This window comes from Molothrus aeneus, chromosome Z (assembly GCF_037042795.1).
Source record: "Molothrus aeneus isolate 106 chromosome Z, BPBGC_Maene_1.0, whole genome shotgun sequence".
Lineage (NCBI taxonomy): Eukaryota > Metazoa > Chordata > Aves > Passeriformes > Icteridae > Molothrus > Molothrus aeneus.
The window spans coordinates 50708583-50729573 of NC_089680.1; the positions used below are offsets into that span (position 1 = coordinate 50708583).

At 40.7% G+C, this 20991-nt stretch overlaps 1 protein-coding gene across 1 annotated transcript in view; it reads left to right on the top strand.

Annotated features, from left to right (window-relative positions):
- The window catches only part of SLC44A1 (solute carrier family 44 member 1), a 71097-nt gene that overhangs the window by 14122 nt on the left and 35984 nt on the right, over window positions 1-20991 (top strand). Inside the window, exons 2-4 of the mRNA XM_066569056.1 lie at window positions 3315-3404; window positions 5514-5656; window positions 18130-18266. Coding sequence (XP_066425153.1) covers window positions 3315-3404; window positions 5514-5656; window positions 18130-18266 — 370 coding nt within the window. The remainder of the gene's footprint in view (window positions 1-3314; window positions 3405-5513; window positions 5657-18129; window positions 18267-20991) is intronic.

The following is a 20991-nucleotide window of genomic DNA, read 5'->3' on the forward strand; positions in this document are numbered from 1 at the left end:
CATAGTTTACGTGTTGCATAACAAACAACATTTGTTAGACGTTATATTGACCATAGATTAACAATTTATGTTGCCAAAGCGTGAAAATCTGTCTGAGTAAATGCCTAAGGTTGTAGAGTAGACAGGGAGCAGTCACTGGAGAGACGCAGACACCAACATCAAAGATAAGGATAAAGGACTGTGAAGCTATGAAACAGGATTCATTGGGAATCCAGAATACAAGAAAGCAACTGGGAGGAAAATAGTACACAGATAATGGTAGCTAGCTTGGGTTTTAGTGAGATCTGAGGACAAGAAAGATTACATGGGCTACAGAAAAGAGGTGTTGCTTTAAACATAGAAAATTTCATACCTTGTTACCACGCTAGGTAGTTAAATTTTTAGCTAGTGAGTATCTAGTACCTGTTGAGTTTCCTCCTAGGATACTTTTTGTTTAGAATACCTTCCTTTTTTAAATTTTTTTTTGGTGGTTTTTTTTTTTTGGTGATTTTTTTTGTTTGGTTTTTTTGGGTTTTTTAAAATTTTGTTTTGTTAATGCTTTCTTTTTTAAGTTGTTTTTGGTTTTTTTCAGCAGAGTAAGAACCATAAGCAGAGAATTCATTTATCTGTATAACTTTCTGACTATGTTGTACGTTATGACATTTCAAGTTTCTTTTTGACATATAAATTGCAGTCCACTTAGTAAGTAAAATGGATTACTTATGGTAACTGTGACTAGTCAGACAACCGAAATCCTTGCCAGAGCTATTCTAGAGGCTTTTAAAAATCCTATTAAAAGATTTTGTATGCAGATGGTAGAGAGAGGATAAAAAAAACCCAAACCAACAAAACAAATCAAAGCACACTCTGCAGTGCATTTTGCTGCTCCCTTTTTTGCCAAGGGGAATTTGCTCTTAAGACAGCAGCTGTAGCTGAAATTTACTTCTGCTGTTTGTAAATAAATTTCTAAAGAATCTAGAGTTCTTGGAGTGAAATTGCGAACAGGAAGCACGAAGCTTTGCATATTTATGCAATTATGATTATGCTAATTATAACAACATATAAATGTCACAATCTTGTTGTAAATGTTAAGTTCCAAGACTGTGTTAGTTAGAAGTGTGAACTCCCAGGATCAGAAGATTTAGTTTTGCTGAATGTGGTTTGTAGAGTACCCAGTATGACCTTTTAGCACCTCTAGTGTCTGGTTATTAACTAGAATCTAAAGAAGTTTTACTGTTCAGGACCTACAGTGAATTTGCAGTTTGAATTAAAATAGTATTTATCACATCTGTAAAACTATATTCATCACATCTGTAACTGTAACTTCCTTAATAAAAGATTGCAAAATTAGCTTGGAATTCCCTAATGTAAAGTTGGACTACTTAGAAAACTCCATTTTTTTGAAGTGTGATGCATGCAGGATTTAATTTGTTTACCCAGTTTTTGGGTTTCTAGTGGTAGTACATGAAAAGGCTGCTTTGTGCTTGTGAATTCAAAAAAGCCAAAGTCATGAACAGCAAAAAAATCACCTTGCTAATATCATGTAAGTTACATGCTATTACTTTTCTTTTTTTAAATTAAAAATATGCAGAATACACACTGGAGGTAAAAGTTGTTGACATTTCATTCAGCCATTTTGTTTTAATTCAGTACTGACATTTGCTACCTTGTTGGCAAAATCTTGAAGATTATTCAGTGTTGTGGTCTGTGGTGGTGGTGGACGCAACCTTCCCTGAGAGTGTCTTGTGCCAGCGGATAGGAGCCACAGGAGCCCCAGCACAGACAGACACATAGACACAAACACAGAGCAACTCAACAGTGAGGACACGGGAGGGTCCAGGCATGGACTTCCAATGTGCTTTATTTCAGGCCATGCTGAAGGCAGCCAGGGGCCAAAGACAGGGAACAAAGGAGGGTCTAGGATATAAACACAGGGAAAGAAGGGGCAGAGGAAAGCATCAGGGATCCCAAGGTGGGATCCAATGAACTGAGGGCTCAGGAGTGGTACACCAGGGAAGGGACCAATAGGAAATGCCAGGGTGGATAGGCAGAGGCATAAACCAAAAGGAAGTCAGGGAAGGGAGAACTAACGAGAACATGAACATAAAAGGGTAAGAGGGGTAGGGAAGGCCAATGGGCCAATGGGGAGGACAGAACTGGGACAAATTAACATCGTGCTGCAGAGCACCATGGGGAAACTTCTTTCCTCACCCTGAGCTGTGAAGAGTGCCCAGAGCCTAAGGTGCATCTCTCCAGGAAATTGCTGTTGCATTCTCCCCAGTCAGCTCACAGGCCTCCATGCTTCAGAGTCTTAAGAGAAAAAAGTAAATTCATAGTTTCAACAGTTAATGACATTTGCTCTGTCTCTTCAGAGGACAGTTGTGTATGTAGTTTCTTTATATCAATCTCCTTTTCTTTCTCAGGGATTAAAACAGTGTCTGCAGTTCTTGGGTCTCAGTCAATATATCTGAAGATTCAGTGTTTGGGAATCTCTTGAGAAAGCTTGTCTGTGTAACTGTGTTACTATTTTTAAAAGTAGCTGTAATCTGTATTTTTGTTATAACAAATTCTGATTTGCTGGTTAGTTTTGTATTCCAGCTAGTGCTTATTCTTTTCCTGAAACCTTTTTGCCTAAATGACTGTTTATAAGACTCTTAATTATCTTTGCAATGTATATATACTTGAGAATTTTTACCTCATGAGCAGCAAACTATCTCAATTGCTTACAATTACTTCCATCATTGACTATTCCAACCTTTAATTATACAAATTTTCTTTCTGGCACCATAGCAATACAGATGAAGGATTTCTTCTCTGAAGTGTTAAGCTCAGCTGCCTTATGGCAGGTAGAAAACTGTTCCTTAAACAGCAATTTATTGCCTCCTTTCTACATGCATAGTTCTTGTTCAGCCTGCCAATAGTATTTGAAAAAGTTTAATCCTTCCTGGAAATCAGATTACTGAAAGGTAGCTGTGGAAGACTGCAATAGGAGATATTTTCCATTTCATGCCATTGATTTCTGTTTTCTGTTAATAAAAAGATAGATGAAAATAACCTGTTTTGTGGATAAATATTTGTAAATTTCTGGATAAATTAACTATTTTCTGGGTAAATAATTATTTGGTGATCTAGCTCCTGTGGAGGCACTTCTTTTGGAATCTTACATGAGCTTTACTCTTCAAGTCTTTTAATTTCTTCTTTCAAGCTTCTTCAACTATCTTGGCATTTAAAGATGGCTCCTACTGTAGGAAAATTACCTGTAGAATAATTTTCTGCCTTTTTCTATTATGAGCAGACAAAATGTTGTTAACTTCATCTCTCTCTTCTCACACAAGAGTTCCAAGCGAGAGTGGAAGCCTTTGGAAGACCACAGCTGCACAGATGTACCATGGCTGCTCTTATTCATCCTCTTCTGCATAGGAATGGTGAGTAAAACTCAGAGGATTTTGTAAATGTTATATGGCTAAAGAGTTTGCGTTCATAAGAAAGGAATTTTAAAACCTGTCATAACTTAATGACTGGCAAAGATCAGGATATGTTTGCATGGGAACCATCAACTGTAGAACAGAAATGGGTAGCATGTACCTATCAAAGGCCTTTGGTAGGGATCCATAATTTATTGTTGGTGCCAATTCTTACTCCAGCTTCTTTTCCCCTGAAACTGCAGTCTCAGTGGTAAGTAATTTTTCAGCAAGATGAATTATCACTTGACTCATGTTCCTTATGCATGTCCCAGAAATGATAGCTAGGTGTCTGTAAGCAATTCTGTGAATCACGGTGAACTTTTTTGTGAGAAACAAAAATTCTGACTGTCAAAGAGTGAGCTGAGATTTTGTTTATTTGTTAATTTATTTATTTTTATTGTATACTTAGTAGAAGCAGCTATTGTTAAAAACCATATTACTAGCGATAAGATCTTTCTTTCAAAGTTTTAACAGTTCTGTACTCTGTGATGAAGCCATCTACTTTTTCAAGTCAGTTTCACAAAACTCTACACTTTTTATTAAAAGACTAAACCTCCAAAACCTGCAGATTAATGTAGAAATACACTTCTTTCCATCTTGTTTTGTTTCATGGACCCATGTTTGCTACTCTTCTTAAATAGAGAATATCCATTGCTATCTTGTACTACTGTGTTGCAAGCAGGTGTCCTTAGGGGGGTTTGGGACTTAATGTACTCTCAGCTTTCTTCTCTCCTCTCCCTTGGTCTCTGGTGTTAGGAATAATTACACTGAAAAATTTCTTCTAGTTTCCCCAGGGTGTTTTTTAATGGTTGGGCTTCAAATGTAAAAATTACAATGATTATTTAAAATCATATCAATTATGTTGTCACTGTAATGTGAATATCTTAAAATTGCAAAAAGCACAGCGCTTCCTGAAACATGTAGCTCTCTTTTGCAATTGGTTTTTTTTTTTCTGGTTTTTTTCACGTTCCCCGATTATTCGGGGAACTGAATGTGAACTGTTCCTCCAACTATAAATTAGTTTTCTGTGCACGACTGTCCCAAATTTTCCTTTCTAAGTAATGTAGTATACAGAGCAATCATCCGACTGGTTCACATAGTTACCATTCTAGAAGACTTCACTTGCAGGGTGAACCACCCACATTTTCACTGTTCCATGCCAACGTCATTACCCGTTGTCATCATTTCATCTGATCCTGCCACTGCCATCTGTTGCTCTATGCTCTTATCTCAGCTGTTTATCCACTTCTCAAATCTTAGCCTGTCTCACACGTAAAATCAGCTCATTGGTGGTAGTGGAATGAGCTGATGGTTCATTTCTCCCTATCAGTGGTTTGCTAATGAAGCTTTTGGGCTAGTCTCTTGTTTGCACAATCATTGCCTTGGTTTTGCTTGTGAAATATCTCTGAAAGTTCACAGCAAGACCTGCCTACATAGGATATTTTCCACACTACTTGGGTGGTCTGAACCATCTTGCTTTGCATCTGTTTCTTTCCTGCATTTAAAACCAGTGTCTGGAACCATCATGGCCTTGACCTGGTCACTTGCTTTAAGAGGATTTCCCTAAAAGAAACTTGTGTTAGATAGGCCTCATCATTTTAGCTCATCTTTGAAAGTACTTAATTTGAAGGAAAGAAAAAAAATCTGGAAAGCAAGAAAATCTGGATTGTGTGGAATTGTCCAAGATGCTTAGCAATCTGTCACAACTCCATCTCTGCTTGTAGCTCTCCTTCACTGCCAGCCTTTGCACACTTGCTGACTTCTCCCTTCTGCTTCATGCCCTTGCTGACAGTATGACTTTCAAATAAACAACATACAGGAGTCTTAACTCTGCTGGTATAATATCCAGTATTAGATGTCTGAATCCCCTTTTAACTTGCATTCAGTTTTATTATTGCACAAAAGTTCTCTCTGATAGTCCTTGTCTTTCCCTTTCCAGTCTGAAAGAATTTTTAGAAATTCTAAGAAATTTTTAGAAATTCCTCTGCTTGGAAATAAATGAATAAAACTGACTTTTCCCATCTTTCAAACAGAGTATTGCTAAACTGTGGGGTTTTTGTATTCTTCCAGGGTTTTATCTGTGGCTTTTCAATAGCTACAGGAGCAGCTGCAAGACTGCTTTCAGGATATGACAGTTATGGAAATATTTGTGGACAGAAAAATGTCAAGGTGGAGGGAATAGTCAACAGTGGTCTGGACCTCACACACAAGAAGTAAGTATGTGATAGGTTTTGCCTTTCCTGGTTTAGAGAATGCAAAAACTGTTTCTTTCTTTGAAAGTGATTTTAAATAAGGTGGGAAAAGTGATATGTTAACTCATTTCTACTTGTCCTTTGACACTTTTCTCACTTAGAGGACAGCAATCTTTTGTAACAACAAGCAACATTAGACTGTATGTTGGCAGATATGCAGTATGAATACAGCTAAGACATTGAGAAATTACTTTTTCTCAGTATCCATTTCATGTAGGGTGTTGTACTAGGCTGATGAAAAGCCTTGTTTGTTAGGGTTTTAAATATGACAAGTAGTCTCAGATTTGGGAGCAGGCTTTGATATCAATGTTTACTTTTGATGTTGTATGTTTGATTTCTGCCATGACATGTAAGGGGAGATGAGATACATCTGGCACATTAGAATAAGACTTAGAAATTTGAACTGTAGGCATAATGTATATATGTGACTTGTGGAGAAAATGCACAAAACTTGAGAGGTGTGCACAGCTTTGATTAAGCAGTGTCACTCAAAGTTCAGGTACTTCCTATCTGTTGTCCAGGAAGACATCACACTGCAGTAGTAGTACTGGAGCAGTGGTGAGAATTCTTCACTGACAGGTTGAATACCTGTGAATGTCTGTTGAGGTCTGTCTTGTTAGTCAGATAAGCTCAGGGTCCTTCTGTGCAACTTGGGAAACTTAAGGAAGCAAACTGTTTAGCTTAGTACAGTGATATTCACTTACATTAAAAAAAGTGGTTTTTTCACCACCAATTACTTCAAGGAGCTAAAAAGTTACTGATTTTTGAGTATGATAGCCTCTTGCTACACACTTTCAGACTAACAGAATTTTGATAATTTTCCTAAGTTGTTTTGGAAGCATGCTTTCCTGAGATCTTCTTATTTTGAGTTACTATTCTAAAGATTTCTAAGTATCTCATTTAAGATTTAATGTAGATAGATAATTGGTGGTTTTCAGAAAGATTTGAGATAAATAAAATGTCTGGAACTTTTTACTGATATATTTTGTCAGAAAAATAATTTCTTACGCTAATCTGATCTTTCAAGAAGATTGAAAGGCTTAAAGCTTGTGCAGCAAAATTTTCCTATTTTTTGCAGAAACATTTTAGCCTTTTCTAAACCCATGCGTATACAGTATAAAATTGTGATTCTGGTGTTCTGAGAAAAAATGCAAATTTTAAGAGAATAATTTTAAGTTTACCCTTAGAAGGAAATGGTATCTGAGTTCATGTGAAGGTAGAGAATTTCAGACACCTTATTGAAATGTAATAGTTAATATTGTGATAGTCTTCTACATGTGACATAGGTCAGACCATCATGTGGGAAAACATCTACCACAAAGTAAATTCCTCTTGTAAATGCAAGCTCAAAAGGCAGTAGATAAAAAGAGAGACAGTTTTAAACACAGCTAATTGACAGAGCCTCTTGTTTGTCAAGACATCTTAATGAGGTTCAAAAGAATTATGCTTTTCTAACAAGGATGTTATGGCTTGAGGCATGAACTAAACAAATTAATAGATACACACATATGAGTTATAGTCCTCTCTATATGGTTAAGAGAAAACCCTCTAAGGCAGATTACTCTTTAACTGTTCACATGAAGTGCCTGGTATAGTCCAAGGTATCCAGTTTTGGAAGCGATTGGTTCTTATATAAGTGAGTGATCCTTCCTTCCCTCACACCTCATGGTTTCTACTGAAAAATTGCCAAGCAAATTAGAAAAGCTATCTGCTTTGCATCTGTCTCTAGCAGATGGAGTTCCTACAGTGTCTGAGGTGGAGTTCATGGGAGTATTTAATGTTATTTTTATAGGAACACTTTGCAGACAGACGGTAAAAATAAACTCTTCTTCCTGCCTGTACATTTCAGTTTGTGTAGAGAAAGAAAAGACTTTAAAGCTCCACAAATGGGGCTCTGGAAACATGAAGTTACTCTCATTTCATTTTGCTTGCAGGGTAATTCCATTTTCATTTCCTAGTCCAAGGGCTGAAAAGCTAAATCATCTGTAAAAGTAACATTTTCTTCCTTATATATGACAGCAACCCATAGGCACTGTCATGGAAGTGAAATTGAAGTGGTCTGTGTGGATATGGAAATCAGGGTGGTAAGGGTAAAAAGCAGAGTTCTCACAGGGATGTGATTTGGTCTGTGTACATCAGATATGCTGAAACCAGTGAGATGAAGTATTGGGAAGGAGGATTTTACAGCCTGGTCTTGTGAACAAAGAGTGGATCAGGCATCCTTTTATTTTTATAAAGTAACCACAACACACTTTAATAGTCTGTCTTCTACAGTCAGACATAAGACAATATTCCAGAACTGGCAGTGAATTCTAATGAAACCTATTTGCTTCAAGTAAGCTCCTTGCTTTACAAGTTCTGGTAGTTACAAAGGGTTAAAAAAATGACCTTTTATTTGCAAATAAATGATAATCACAGCAGCCAAATGCAAGTCTCTGAAATGCTAGTTCAGTCTGGTTTTTGATCACCAGTATGTTGTTATTTGGACAGAATTCAGTTTATGCTGTCTACTCAAGTACTAGGAGATGTGCCTATGATGCTGTGAAGAATAGTTAGGGTGGCATTCTGCCTGAGAACATGCATTTGACCCCAGGAAATGCTTGAACTTTAAGTAATGGGAAAACCCAGGTTTTCAGGATGGTTTGCAGCATGTACACAGAGAATTTGATTGACTGAAACTGTATATGCCCTACTGATGAAGAAATTTTTGACACTGGACTCTTATCTCCATTAGATGACACAGATCAATTATGATATCTGGTAGCTCAGTCTATGTGCCTTGAAAAAAGAGGGCCTGAACAAAGAAATACCTGGGGAATTATTAATATGTGCACTCCACAGGGCCTGGAGTGGTCTTGCTTTTCATTGGTTTGCTGTTATGTTACCAAGTGGTTTCCATGTAGTCATCTTCATATCCTCTTTGGCTGTTTTTCTGGGGGGTTTTGCTTGGTTCTGTACTCCATGTTGCACTATGTTCATTACAGTTCCTATAACATGCTCCAGGCTGTACACTCTAGTTGTTAATTTTTAGGTAATATTTAAGATGCTAGCTTTGTCTAAGTGTTACTAATGCTCAGATTACTAGCTCTCAATTTCACCATATTGCTCTACAGCTACCTGAAAGGATGGAGGAATCAATCATCTCCCCTCCCAGGTAACAAGTGACAGGATGAGAGGAAATGGTCTCACACTGTGCAAAGGGAGGTTTAGATTGGACATTATGACAAATTTTTTTTGCCAGAAAGGTTATCAAGCCTGGGTACATGGTTAAGTCACCATTCCTGGAGGTATTTAGAAGATGTGTAGATTTGGCGCTTAGGGGCGTCATTTAGTGGTGGACTTGGCAGTGCATTTACTGTTAGAGTAGAGGATGTGAAGGGTCTTTCTCAGCAAAAATTATTCTATCATTCTAATTCTGCCTTGTTTTACTCTAAAGCCACTCCCCCTTGTCCTTTCACTATTTGCTTGTGTGAAAAGTCAATTTGTATTTTACAGAAGCCCCCTATAAGTACTGGAAAGCTGCCAAAAGTTGTCTCCACAGTCATCTCTGTTCCCACATGAACAGCTCCAACTCTCTTAGCACATCTTCATATGCTCCAGCCCTCTCATCATTTTCATGGGTCTCCTCTGCACTGTTCATGTCTTTCCTGTACTTTCTTCTGGGCATCCCAGAGCTGGGTGCAGCTGGGGGCCCCCCTGAGGGCAGAGTAAAACTTGCCTTGCCAGTCATGCTTCTTTTTATGAAGCCCTGGATACAGTTAGCTTTCTGGGTTGCAGGTGTACATTGCCAGGTCTTGTCCAATTTTTCATGCACCGCTACTTCCAAGTCCTTCTCTACAGGGCTGATACTTCATAAAGATGCATAAACATACCTTTGTTGTAAGTCTACTATATTGATTTTCAAACAGCAAACATATTTTCATTTGCAGTGTTGAAGCATCTCTAACAATATGATTACTTTGTTTACGTCTGCCTTTGTATTGCTGATGTGTTATTTCCTTATTAGAAAACCAGTGTATTGCTGATTGTAAATAACTGAAATTGCAACACAAAGCATGTAATGACATTCTTCTAGAGGGAAACAAAACCTGTCCTGTGGTTACACAGTATGAAATTTTCTGCAGTAAAATCACTTATCTTCTACGTGTAAGCTTTATAAACAAAAAAAATTAACTTTTCTTCTGTAATGTTGGTTCCTCAAATTTTGGTTCTTGTTTTAGTAAAACTAATCTTTCTTATCTTACTTGTGTTTTCCAAGACCGCAGATTTGATAGCCTGGAGTTTTCTGTGCAGCTCTTTTCTGTGTACCATACAATGCAGTGTTTGAATTTCATGTGCTGTTTAAGGCTATGCCCACATAGGATGTATAGGATGCTGTAATTGCATTGTATTTCTAAACTTCCAAGTTTGAGTTAGAATTGTAGCATTTATTTTACCAAATATTCTGGGGATTAAAATGATAGCTTGACCCTTGAATTGAAATCACAGTAGAGGCGTGTCGAGGTTTAGGGCAAATTTGGAGGAGAATTTCCAAATTAGGGCTCCTCCAGTAAGCAAACCCACACAGCCCCTCCCCCCAACCGGTTCGGGAAGGATTTCTCGGAGAGGAGTGGAAAGAACCTGTTTATTTAACAGGCACAGCACCCCCCAGCACACAAAATGAACAATACTGGATGGCAACACTCTGAAAAGAGATGACAAATTCGGAAAGTCTCTCTGGGGGTGGTCACTCTGTTCTCAGTCCCTCCGGCGCTGGGGCTGCTGCTGCAGGCCACAAGGTGCAGGATCTTGGTGTTTCTCAGGTCCCAGTCCGGAGCAGGTTCGAAATGATCAGAAAAAGGAAAGGAGAAACCATCCAGGAAGAAATTGGACAGTTTAGCTGAACTAGCTAAAGAGCAAAAGCAAGCAGAAGCGAAGCAAGCAAGAGCGAGAGAGCAAAAACAAAAAGCAAAAGCAGCAAAAGCAAAAGCTGCAGTCTCTGTGTCCCGCCAGGCTGATAAGAAAACCAAAACAAAACTTTCCCTCTTCAGAGCCGGTCTTAAAGGTACAGAACATAATATCCAACATTAACAGAACACATGAATGGGGATACAAGCATCATAACGTCACCCTAGGACATTCCACCCCTTATCCCCATATCATCAACATACTACCACACATCATGCATTTATTCACACAAAATTTCCATCTGCTCCCCCAAAATTTACAAGCAATACCCATCATGCCCTTATCACATCCCCACACTGGACCACTGAATCCAGGCCCTATACTACAGAGTGGCAGGATTTCACCCCTTTCACTTTACTCACTCAAAGCTCCATCTATCACTTGCTCAGACCTTCGACACTTGAACATCTCCTTCTCCATCTCCCACTTGCCCAGACCTTCAACACTTACACATTTCCTTCTATCTCATGTCTGTATGGTTTAATGTACAGTCAATGGCAGTAACATCCAACAAACAGTGATATTGCATATCATTCTCACCCCACAATTAGATCTCCCTGTGGTACACATCGTGTTGTTCCATCTCTTTGCATTATCCACCATGTGCAACCTGGTCCCTGAGCAAAGACAACCCCATGAATGGGTTTGTCTCTACTCAAGGCAGAATTGACCCACACAGTCTTCCCTAACAAACCTCTGACATGTACCACTGGGACTTTATTTCCATCTATTACATTCAGGGACTCAGACTGGGCAGGACCTGCTCAATTGGTGGAACCTCGGGTGTTAACTAACCAGGTGGCCTTTGCTAAATGCTGCTCCTAATTTTTGAAAGATCCCCCACCCAAAGCTTTTAGCTGGGTTTTTAGTAGTCCATTGTACCTCTCCACTTTGCCTGCAGCTGGTGCATGGTAGGGGATATGGTACACCCACTCAATGCCATGTTCGCTAGCCCAGGTGCTGATTAGGCTGTTCTTGAAATGAGTCCCATTGTCTGACTCAATCCTCTCAGGGGTACCATGTCTCCACAGGATTTGCTTTTCCAGGCCCAGGATGGTGTTCTGGGCAGTAATATGAGACACAGGGTAGGTTTCCAACCATCCAGTGGTGGCTTCCACCATGGTCAGCACGTAGCGCTTGCCCTGGCGTGTCTGGGCCAGTGGGATGTAGTCAATCTGCCAGGCCTCCCCATACTTGTACTTGGACCATCGCCCACCGTACCATAGGGGCTTCACTCCCTTAGCTTGCTTGATGGCAGCACACGTCTCACAGTCATGGATAACCTGTGAAATACTGTCCATGGTTAAATCCACCCCTCGGTCTCTTGCCCACTTATAGGTGGCATCTCTGCCCTGATGGCCTGAGGCATCATGGGCCCATCGAGCTAGGAATAACTCTCCCTTGTGTTCCCAATCTAGGTCTATCTTTGACACCCCTATCTTTGCTGCCTGGTCTACCTGCTCATTGTTTTGGTGCTCCTCATTGGCTCTACTCTTGGGGACATGGGCATCTACATGGCAGACTTTCACAGGTAGCCTCCCTACCCTGGTAGCAATATCTTTCCACTCATCAGCAGCCCAAATTGGTTTTCCTCTACGCTGCCAGTTAGCCTTCTTCCACCTCTCCAGTCATCCCCACAGAGCATTGGCTACCATCCATGAATCAGTGTAGAGGTAGAGCTTTGGCCATTTCTCTCTTTCTGCAATGTCCAGGGCCAGTTGAACGGCTTTGAGTTCCGCAAGTTGACTTGATCCACCTTCTCCTTCAGTAGCTTGTGCAACCTGTCGTGTGGGGCTCCATATGGCTGCTTTCCACTTCCGGTTCATCCCTAAGATGCAACAGGAACCATCAGTGAAAAGAGCATAGCGTGTTTCCTCTGGGGGCAGTTGGTTATATGGAGGAGCCTCTTCAGCCCGTGTCACTGGTTCTTGTTCTTCATCTGTGACACCAAAATTCTCACCTTCGGGCCAATTTGTAATTACCTTCAAAATCCCAGGGCGATTCAATTTACCTATATGGGCGCGCTGAGTGATAAGAGCAATCCACTTGCTCTGTGTGGCACTGGTGGCATGGTGAGTGGAAGGAACCTTGCCTTTGAACATCCACCCCAGCACCGGTAGTCGGGGTGCCAGAAGGAGTTGCGCTTCTGTACCAATCACCTCTGAGGCGGCTTGGACTCCTTCATAGGCAGCCAAGATTTCCTTCTCTGTGGGAGTGTAGTTGGCCTCAGAGCCTCTGTAGCCTCGACTCCAAAATCTCAGTGGTCGACCCCGAGTCTCCCCAGGCACCTTCTGCCAAAGGCTCCAGGACAAGCCATTGTTCCCAGCTGCAGAGTAGAGCATGTTCTTCACATCTGGTCCCGTCCTAACTGGGCCAAGAGCTACTGCATGAGCGATCTCCTGCTTGATCTGGACAAAGGCCTGTTGCTGCTCAGGGCCCCAGTGGAAAGTGTTCTTCTTGCGGGTGACCAGGTAAAGAGGGCTCATGATCTGACTGTACTCAGGAATGTGCATCCTCCAAAAGCCTATGGCACCTAGGAAAGCTTGTGTCTCTTTCTTATTGGTGGGTGGAGACATTGCTGTGATCTTGTTGATGACGTCTGTAGGAATCTGACACCGTCCATCTTGCCACTTCACTCCCAGGAACTGAATCTCACGAGCTGGTCCCTTTACTTTGCTCTTTTTAATGGCGAAACCAGCTCCCAGGAGGATTTGGATGATTTCCTTTCCTTTCTCAAACACTTCCACAGCTGTGTTCCCCCACACAATGATGTCATCAATATATTGCAGATGTTCTGGAGCCTCACCCCTTTCTAGTGCAGTCTGGATCAGTCCATGGCAGATGGTAGGACTGTGCTTCCACCCCTGGGGCAGTCGGTTGCAGGTATACTGCACTCCCCTCCACGTGAAAGCAAACTGAGGCCTGCATTCTGCTGCCAGAGGAATGGAGAAAAATGCATTGGCAATGTCTATAGTGGCATACCACCTCGCTGCCTTGGACTCAAGCTCGTACTGGAGCTCTAATATGTCTGGCACAGCAGCACTCAGTGGTGGAGTCACCTCATTCAATGCACGGTAGTCCACAGTCAATCTCCATTCTCCTTCAGATTTTCACACAGGCCAAATGGGGCTGTTGAAGGGTGAGGGGGTCTTGCTGACCACCCCTTGGCTCTCCAGCTCACGGATCATCTTATGGATGGGGATCACAGCATCTCGAGTGGTTCTATACTGTCGTCGATGCACTATGGAAGTGGCAATTGGCACCCATTGCTCTTCTCCCGTCAGGCGTCCTACTGCAGATGGATTCTAAGACAGCCCAGGCAAGGTGTTCAATTGCTGGATGCCCTCTGTCTCTACAGCAGCTATCCCAAATGCCCACTTGAGTCCTTTTGGGTCTTTGAAATACCCACTTCAAAGGTAGTCTATGCCCAAAATACATGGGGCCTCTGGGCCAGTCACAATAGGATGTTTCTTCCACTCATTCCCAGTGAGGCTCACATCAGCTTCCACCAAAGTGAAATCCTGGGATCCCCCTGTCACACCAGCAATAGAAACAGACTCTGTCCCCACATGTCTCGACGGAATTAATGTACATTGCGCGCCAGTATCAACCAAAGCTTTATACTCTTGTGGTTCCGATGTGCCAGGCCAACGAATCCACACAGACCAGAAAACACGATTTTCCCTGGCCTCTACCTGGCTAGAGGCAGGGCCCCTCTAAGCCTGGTTATCCTTCTTTCCCTGGGCATATGTCTTGGATGTTCCTTCAAGGGGATCAGACATGGCATCATCAGCATCATACCTGGCAGTTCGGCTACGGGCAACTGGAGCTGCTTTCTTCCTGGTGGCTTCCTTCAATTCACACACCCGTCGTGCCAGAACAGCAGTAGGTTTTCCATCCCACCTCCTCATATTTTCTCCACAGTCACGCAGGTAGAACCACAGCTCTGTTCGTGGGGTGTACCTTCTCTGGCCATCTGGGGAACATCTGCCTTGGATACCAGAACCTCTGATCTGTACTGCCGAGATTTGGAGAAGGTCTTCTTTAATCTCCTCTCTGAGCTTCTTATGATTCTCCTTCCCAGCCCTGCTGCCGGCACAGGCCCATGTTTATCAAGTTTCAAGGTTACAGTCCCAGGCAGCGGCTCTCTTTCTTTCTCTCTCTCTGTGTCTCTCAGGGGGGGCTGCCCGATAGCTCCCGGTGTCTCTCTCTCTCTCTCTCTCTGTTCCACCCTTCCACCCCCGGGCTCAGGCCTACCTCTCCCGGCCACATGGCTTTTCCCCTCCCCCTGCCCAGCCAGCAGCTGGGCCGGGGCAGAGACCCGAACTCTTTCCCGCCGGAAACCCAAGAGGACCCTCCCAGGGGAGAGCTCTGCTTTTAACCCCGTGTTCTCAGAGGCGGATCCATGTCCCAATGGCCAGGTTAAATGCCAATATTAAAGTCTGAATATCCATTGGCCAAAAACACAGCATCCCAAAAAACACATTTCCTGTCAAACCACCACAAGGTGGGATGAGTTCTATCTTGCTAATAGTGACATTCCTGATTTGGTTTCCTTGGGGAAATTCAGAGGACCCTCTTGTCCAGGAATTGGAGTCCAGTTCTACAGCTCCCAGAGCCCAGAGTCTCTGGCTGGGATCAGAGGCTGAGGGATGTGGATGGAAAGTAACATATGGGACGTTGACATAGCTGGTTACACAGACTGGCAGTGACAAGGTGCTGCCTTCAACAGTGGTACTCATAAGCAGAGCCAATCATGTCCCCTCCTCCTCCTAGTGATGAAAGAAGGAAGACTGACAGCAGCAGAATGTCACTAGTGCAGAGGGTCACTAGGCACCCACATGGCACTTTCCAGGTTCACAAGCTCAGATACCTTGCAGATTCTCCAAGTACTAGCAGAGTTCCTTATCCACCTTATGGGTTCCCCCTTCTCAGCAGCTGATCCAGTTTGGTGCTAAGTACCTAACACTCACACACTCATTCCACAAGCACCCCAGACCCACAGTTTCCCCCAAATAACACCACAGACCCTCTGCCCACCCAACACTTCTCACCTAGAGCTCCCTACTCGCCATCTCATATGGCTTGGAGTTTGCTAGTGACTTATACCAGAAGCTGGACTCAGTGATCCTTGTGGGTCCCTTCCAACTCAGGATTTTCTATGCTTCTATAATTTGAATAAATCATTCTGGAGAAGGTACAGATGCTCAGCCCCATCACAAGGGCAGTGACCACCTATGCTGAGTCTGTCACCTCCGTAGCTGCTTTTTTTGTAGGCACACATTGTTCCCACCCCAGCAGCTCATTGCCAAGACCCCTCCCTGCCACTGGCACTGAGACCCCACTCACTTCGGTAGCTAAAACCACATTGCTGTGGCACCCAAACACCTGGTCTGATTCCTGCTGCTGGGACCAAAGCCCTCATACCCATGTCAGTCCCCCCAGTAGCTGTCGCTTAATCCCTGCAGGACTTGCAGCATTCATGCACATTGTATAGAGACTGGAATTATGCAGAGAGAAGGTTGAAAGCTTTAGTAATAGGGCAAGATAGACTGCAGTAATCAGGTGCTGAGGTTAGATAATGTACTGACCAACATCAACTTGCATGTAGCTGTTCCCTTTTACACCCCTGTGTCTGCTACCCTGTCCTGTGCATGTTCCCTTTGCTGCTAGCAGGGTCCCACTGACCCTTCCTACATTTTGTACTTATGAGTTTGCATCCCTATCAATCGCAAAGTCCCTGTCTGCAGTTTCTTGATAGCCCATCAATCACTGTCATTGTCAGGGTTTCTTTCTGATTATTGTTTTTACTAACATTAAGTGGATAAGTTTTCTGTCTGATTGTCTCCCTCCTTTTCCTTTTCTCAATTTGGCAAAGTCCTTAGCCAGAAAGTCAACTGAAAAATCACCATTTTCATAATCCACATGTCCTTACCACTTAGTGAGACTGACCAGATTTGTTCCCATCCTAGCCTCCCTTGCCATATCAGTCAAGTTTAACTCTGTAGGTTCAGCTTCGTAGCTCCTTTGACCAAATACCCCCAAAGAAGTAGACACTCTCCTGCCACATACCCTTATTGTATGGGATAACAACAGGAGGAACGTCAGTTAAAACAGCTATTTTATGTCCTGGTATCAACTTAAGAGTATTTTCCTTGAAGTTAAGAGAAAACTGTGGCTTCTTGCTGGCATGCAGTTATTTTTACTGTGTTTGCATGACAGAATTTTCATGTTTACACTTGTTTCTCAGACTTCAGTGGTCTGTATTTGAAGTCCCAAGATGTGTACTGTGTAATAAGTAGAAAAGAAATAGGGATGGAGGATTTCACCAAGATATTGACAAAAAATACTTTCGTGTTTTAAGAATGCAAATAATCTATTACTATGTTACAGTTGATTTAGACAACATGAGTTTTGATGGACTTCTAAGGAAGATTGTACTACGTAGTAATCATTCTTGTACACTGACAGTGGGTAATAGAACAGTAGACAGCAATTAGCATATAGACTGAAGGTGTTCAGGGAGGACCTAAATGCTTTCTAGGAGCAAAAGGGATTTTTACTGGCTGCAGAATGAATTCCCATCAGGAGGACTACAAAAGTAGAAATGGCATTTTATATGGCAGATTTCAGGTGTTTTCATATGATATTAGGTAATATGAAGAGAATATTTCAATGCATAGTCCATCACCAGAATTTTAGGGATTTAAGATTTGTTCAACTTTCAAAGCATCTCTACTATACCATCACTGGAAATTCTATAGGGTTAATGTTTGTCATAAAAGATACATAGCCAGGAGATGTTAGTTAAGAATCTATAATATGTACTTCATGCATTAGATTTTTAAATTACATTCATTGTGAAAAGTTAGCAAGTAGAATATCTTTAAAATACTGCACTTGAGCATTAGATAATTCTACTTAAAATATCTGAAGACAGTTTATTACTAAGTAAATATCAAAGTAATTAATTCAGTCATGACATGGAAAAATCAATCTATACTAAAAAGTTGTTCTTAATTACTGGTATTATGTGTATTCATTAATACAGCCATGGACCTTTTCTTTTTGCAGAATAAGAGTGACTGTATTTAGTTTGTTGATTCTTTTTGGAAAAAATTTGGAATTCTCTAAGTCAAGTTTAAGGTTGGAGTAAAGGGTTATGAATGTTTGGACTCATATCTGTGAAGAGGCATGGTAGGAGTACTACTGTTTTTGTGAGTAGCACCATTTGAATGGACTTGAATCAGGTAGAGTTAAATATCCTTTTTCTATGATCCAGAGGTACATAAATACCAATACATTTGTTGTGCATATGTTGAGTACATAAATTCTTTTGATCCACACAATTACAATAATATCAAATTTCCTATATTTCTGGGTAGGCTACTGAATCACTCCATCTTGACTGAATCCCATAGTTTGAAATTTTGTTCAGTGTAATTGTTAATTGAAATAGAAGTAATTTACCTTTTTTCCTTCCATAGGTACGTATTCTTCTTGGATCCATGCAACATTGATCTAGTACATCAGAAGATTAAATCTATTGCCTTGTGTGTATCAGCTTGCCCAAGGAAAGAATTGAAAACTCTGGCTGATATACAGAAGTTTGCAGAAACTAATGGTATGAAACAAAAGCTGTTGTTTTTGTTCATGTTTTTGCAGGATCTGAAAAAAGACTTATGTGTTAGCTGAGCTAAAAATGAATTATGTATTGAGAAATACAAATGGAAATAATTTGCTCTTTTCATTAAGCTAAAACATTACTGTATCTTTTAGTATGATAGTGTCTTGGGCAGTTTGGAAAGCTTGTTTTTAAAATAGGAGTACAAAATGTAACAAACATTTGAGGCAATATCTGATTATATAAGTTTTCAGCTTCTAAGGAAATATTCTGACATTACTGCTTAACAGTAGTGCTGTTTAAATGTTCTCATGTACAGGGGGTTAGTGAGAGCCGTGCTGTTGTTTAGTGGCGCTTGTGGCACAGAGTATGGCTGTGTGTGTGAAAATATTCCTACTTTTATTCAGTGCTACAGTGCTGTTCTTGTTTTTTTTTTTGTTTCATTTTCTTATGCTTTTCTTTAAAAAAGGAAGTGTAAAGGAAACGAATTGCATTAACAAAGGAAATATTATACCTTGTCTTCCTTAAGAGCTGTACTTTTTTTCTCTGGTAGTAATACTAACATTACTAGCTCAGTTCCTATTTAGGAGTCAGTGGAATAAAATGCATGAGAAATAATCAACCTTTAGACATACAAAATAAAGATATAAAATTAATTTGAGGAAATTTTAGCAGTTTTTAGCTACTCAAGTGGGAACGTTTTCCTAATGTGTGGGATCAGTCCTAAAGTTATCTTTTAAAATGATGCAGTAATAGTTCTTTGCAAGGCACTCGACTAAAAATGAGACAGCCTGGATGACCTAGTTCAAAGCAGTGGAACTGATTACTTTTCATAAAAGAAATAGAAATGTTTATTTGTGTAATAGCACAGGTTATGTGTGTTGTCCATATATTGCAAGAGTTCCATTATCAGTACATTACAAAGTTCCATATTGGTAGAGTTTCATACGTCCTTGATGTTTCTTGTAGGCAGCTCCTCTAGGCACTCACTCTTCCTTATCCTCACAGTAACCAACTGACTCCAGTTCCCCTTAACCAACCAATCCACTCTTTTATAACACTCTTCTGATTGGCTACAGGTGTGGCCTATTAAAATCAGGCCTGCTCCTCTTCCTTAATAATTGGCACAGCTGCAACTCTTTAGGGGATAAGATTACATTCTATACCATCTTCATTTACCCATACTGTATCCCCCTACATATGTGAGTACTCTTGTTTGAAAGCAGAGTGAGTTGAAATGGCCCTGGGGCCACTGTTAGTGCCCTTGGTCTCCCACTGCACTGTACTGCATGCCTGGGTTCTGACAGCTGAATCCGAAAGCTGAACTACTGTAAGGCATCACAGTTTTTGCAGAGCTGCACAAACAGCTTCCTCCTGTGATCTGTGCACCGTTGTCAATTACAAGTGAAAATAGTAATATATCTACATTTGTGTTCTTTACTCCTTCTCCGAGCATGCTGTGTTTTTCTTAACTAATACAGGCCAGTTCTTTGTTAGTATGAAGTGAAGGTCATTTGTGGTGGAGTTTAAGTATCTCTTAAACTCAATTGAAGCAATGGAATTCAGACATGTCTTTCTTTATGACCAACATTGTTTCTATAATTCAAATATCTTATTAATTGTGCCTGACATATGTTCAGTATAACTATCTTTTAAAGTACAACAAAAAACACTCCTCCCAAATCATGCTATGCTGTGTCTTGTCCTCATGAGTCTTTGTTCTAATTCTATTTTCCTTAGGGCCTTAGATTTTAAAACCTAAAGATAATTTAAACAAAATTAATATGACAGGCAATTTTTCAGTTTCCAGGAGTTTGGTCAAAAGTATGAAAACTGGTGCTGGAGCAGAACAAAATCACTAATGAGTTCAATTCCCAATTTTCATTTTATATTTGGCTTGTCAAAGACAGGTATTTGACCAAAATGAGCTTTCCTTTTATAGAGGAAGTCTGTGCATGACTAAAATTGCACCATTCAGAGAAATACTGTTATCCTCATGGTTATATTTCTGCTTAAATTTTCACCAACCTATGGAAATTACAAAAAATTATGATTTGCATTAAATGAATAGCTTAATTGTTGATTATTTTATCAGTTGCATTTATATAGTAATAAAGTTCAAGTGTGATTCAGCCTTTTAGCAGAGCGAGAACAGTGAATTAATACCAAAACTGCTCAGTAAGCAGAATAATTTTTCTGAGATCTACTTTGTAGCTATGATGGTAGATTTCAATTAATTAATGCTAGGATTAGGTTTGGCAGTCCATTTTAAGTGACCATTAACTCCACTGTAAAAACAGTAATAGTAATAATGAAATCTGAGGACCTTGAACATGACTGCAAAGAGCTTAATTTCAATTTCTGTGTTTGTGATGATGTATAGTTAGAAAATAGAGTTCCACTGTCAATTTCTGAAGAAGGAGGGCAAATTTGTTTGGTTTTGTGATAATTGGTACTGAATTTTCTCAGGCTCACAACTTCTAACATTCAAAAAAAAAAACAAACCACCTCGTAATGTTTTAAATGTATAGGTAAAGAATGCAGTCAGCTCTTAATTTTGCTCTGTTGAGCCTTTCTGAAAGCTTTAACCCTTCCTCCATCCTGAAATAGCAATTATCTGGTGACAGATCGTGTAGGTTGTGGCATGTGCTTTTGTAGAGTTGGCCATTTTCACCTGGCTCGAATGCCATCCCTGAAATCACCTTACTTGTCCATGCGCCTTGAA